General features: G+C 39.7%; 1 protein-coding gene across 1 annotated transcript; it reads left to right on the top strand.

Annotated features, from left to right (window-relative positions):
- The first annotated feature begins 1,098 nt into the window (after positions 1–1,098).
- On the top strand, positions 1,099–2,209 carry LOC125361614 (high mobility group protein B1-like). Its single transcript, XM_048360177.1, has one exon. It carries the CDS (start codon positions 1,124–1,126, stop codon positions 1,769–1,771), a length of 648 nt encoding a protein of 215 aa, XP_048216134.1. The 5' UTR covers positions 1,099–1,123; the 3' UTR covers positions 1,772–2,209.
- The last annotated feature ends 1,101 nt before the right edge of the window (positions 2,210–3,310 follow it).

The following is a 3,310-nucleotide window of genomic DNA, read 5'->3' as shown; positions in this document are numbered from 1 at the left end:
AGCGGGCTGGGTGGAGCACCTCTGGCTGAGTTTACCTGAGTCTGTGAACCATGGCTTGTGAAGGGCCTCCTGCCTGGGCAAGGATTGTTCTCCTGGGTGGAGCTGGCTCTCACTGGTCAGTCCCTCTTGCCCTTTTCAAAGATGGACCCTTTGTTCTCGCTTTCCCCAGGCCCACTTTAGTTCCAGTTTGGTCTCACCCTATGCCAGTGTCAAAAATGACACTTTGCTCAGTCAGTGAGGGAAGGGTTAGCGTTCAGAAGCTGCTCTGTGGGAACGAGTGAGAATGTCTTTTGTGGGGTTCTCACACTTCCTCTGTGATTTTGTCCCCTCCATGCTCAGCCTGCCATCTGGGTTTGTCTTCCAACATCTGGAGGATTTCTTTCTGGTATTTGCTGTGTGCTTTACGTGCATGGAATGTCACGGGCTGTGCTGGTGCTAGCACTGGTATGGTGGCAGGGCACTGCCTGGGGCTCAAATCAGTGTTTTCAGGCCAGAAAAGTAAATTTTTTCATTTCTGGCCAGAATGCCTTTACTGTTATAACTTACTTGGGCTGTCTTTCTAGGAGAAAAGTTTCTCAGGAGTGGTAAAACTGGGATGTCGGAGAGAGCTTATCTAGTGCTCTGCTGCTCTTTCACTGTCTTCCTGGAAATATTCATAACTTTTTTAAAAAGCCTCACACAACAATACATTTCTTGGTTTTTGGTTATGCTATACTTGGAGACTAAAATTATTTTCTTTATTTTTAACAGCTCATTTCTCCTTTAAAATAGAAACCTTTAGGCACTATTGCATTTTGATATAAGTACAACATAAACAGAGGGAAAAAGGAAACATGTTCTGTCCTTAAGTTTCCTTCCTCCTCATGTATGCTTCTCTAGACGTTTGCATTACTAAGGCTAATTTCATCTCGGCTGTAGTTCATATTTAAAGGTATACTTCATTAAAGTTTTGCCACATCAGGGAATATGTCTCTTTCATTATTTATTGAATTACAGTACTCAAAAACAGTGCTTGGGGCTGGGGCTGGCTCCCGCTCTCACAGCTCCATAGAGACAGCACAGAAACAAGTGAGAGCCGGACAGGCACGGAGTGACTCTGTGCCTCGCGGAGGAAAAACTAAACATGGGCAAAGGAGATCCTAAGAAGCCGAGATGCAAAATGTCATCATATGCATTCTTTGTGCAAACTTGCCGGAAGGAGCACAAGAAGAAGCACCCGGATGCCTCTGTCAACTTCTCAGAGTTTTCTAAGAAGTGCTCAGAGAGGTGGAAGACTATGTCTGCTAAAAAGAAAGGGAAATTTGAAGACATGGCCAAGGCAGACAAGGCTCCTCATGAAAGAGAAAGGAAAACCTACATCCCCCCTAACGGGGAAACAAAAAAGAAGTTCAAGGATCCCAATGCGCCCAAGAGGCCTCCTTTGGCCTTCTTCTTGTTCTGTTCTGAGTATCGCCCTAAAATCAAAGGGAAACACCCCGGCCTGTCTATTGGTGATGTTGAGAAAGAACTGGGAGAGATGTGGAACAACACTGCTGCAGATGACAAGCAGCCTTATGAAAAGAAGGCTGCTCAGCTGAAGGAAAAATATGAAAAGGATATTGCTGCCTATCGAGCTAAAGGAAAACCTGATACAGCCAAAAAGGGGGTTGTGAAGGCTGAAAAGAGCAAGAAAAAGAAGGAAGAGCAGGAAGATGAGGAAGATGAAGAGAATGAGGAAGAAGAGAAAGATGAAGAGGATGAGGATGAAGATGAAGAGGATGATGATGAATAAGTTGGTTCTAGCACAGGTTTTTTTCTTGCCTATAAAGCACTTAACCCCCCTGTACACAACTCCTTTTAAAGAAAAAATAATTGAAATGTAAGGCTGTGTAAGATTTGTTTTTAAACTGTACAGTGTCTTTTTTTGTATAGTTAACACACTATGGAATGTGTCTTTAGATAGCCCTGTCCTGGTGGTATTTTCAATAGCCACTAACCTTGCCTGGTACAGTATGGGGGTTGTAAATTGGCATGGAAATTTAAAGCAGGTTCTTGTTGGTGCACAGCACAAATTAGTTTTACATGGGGATGGTAGTTTTTTCATCTTCAGTTGTCTGACGCAGCTTATATGAAATAATTGTTGTTCTGTTAACTTAATACCACTCTGTAATTGCAAAAAAAAGTTGCAGCTGTTTTGTTGACATTCTGAATGCTTCTAAGTAAATACAATTTTTTTATTAGAAAAAACAAACAAACAAAGAAAAACAGTGTCTGCAACAGAGAAGATAATACAGAAACAACTGGAAAATGAGGGGGATTTTTGCAGTAGAGGGTTGGTTATACATGTAAATTGAAATGATATATCCCATGAGCATTTTGTCATTGTATGTGTTGTACTTTCCTATATATATACAGTACATAGAGATCTGGTAGGTATGTGGAAAATAGAATATATCTAATCTATCATCAGAATTACCCAGTGAACTATGTCAGTCCCATGGGAGTGAATAGTGACCTTTAGATTTTCCTAGGAGCATGCACCTAGCAAGCCAAATTCCTGAGGTAGTGAGTTCTTGGCTTTGACTTGTTGAATGCCAACAATGAAGTGCTGTGACATTTCAAAGCAGTTTATACCAAAGAAACGTGTGTCTAAGACACCATCTATTTATAAACTTTATTTAAATTTTATAGGCAGTAAAGTATATTCAAATGAATATTTTCATCATTTGGTGGCAAGAATGACATGGTTTCCAGATAGAAATTACCACAAATTGAGGCATACAGATTCTAGAATCATACAAAGATTCTTGATAGGGTAGGGACTTAAGCGTTAGGCAGATAATGTTTAGATGAATCTGGGTCCAAGGAGAGATCATATCCTTAAAAATTGTGGAATAAATAGAATACCACTGGCACATTCCTGTAATCCTATCTAATGAGAAGCCTGAAATTCAGAGCACTGAGATCTGAAGCCAACTTGGGCTAAAAGATACATGAGCTTCCATCTCAAAACAAGAAAATAAACAAAAACAAACAAGTAAAAACTCCTCCAAATAAAAATACAAATAAGCAAGAATAGTGCTATGACTCAAGTCATAAAGAACAGACAACCATTGTAGACATAAACTTATTTGTTAAATGGCAAAACAATGCAATACATATCCTACAAAATTAAGAAAAGTGAGGAAAGAATGAGTTGAGAGGGATGGCTGAGAATATTAAAAGGAGTGACATTGATCAAGACACATTTTATTTATAAATTGCTTTATTGATTGGCAACTCATTGTACAACTAAGGATAATATCATCATTAAAATACATTCCTTAATGGT

This window comes from Perognathus longimembris, chromosome 13 (genome assembly GCF_023159225.1).
Source record: "Perognathus longimembris pacificus isolate PPM17 chromosome 13, ASM2315922v1, whole genome shotgun sequence".
In the NCBI taxonomy this organism is placed as follows: Eukaryota; Metazoa; Chordata; class Mammalia; order Rodentia; family Heteromyidae; genus Perognathus; species Perognathus longimembris.
Note: the sequence above shows the minus strand (reverse complement) of the source record. Positions and strands in the feature narration are given on the sequence as shown.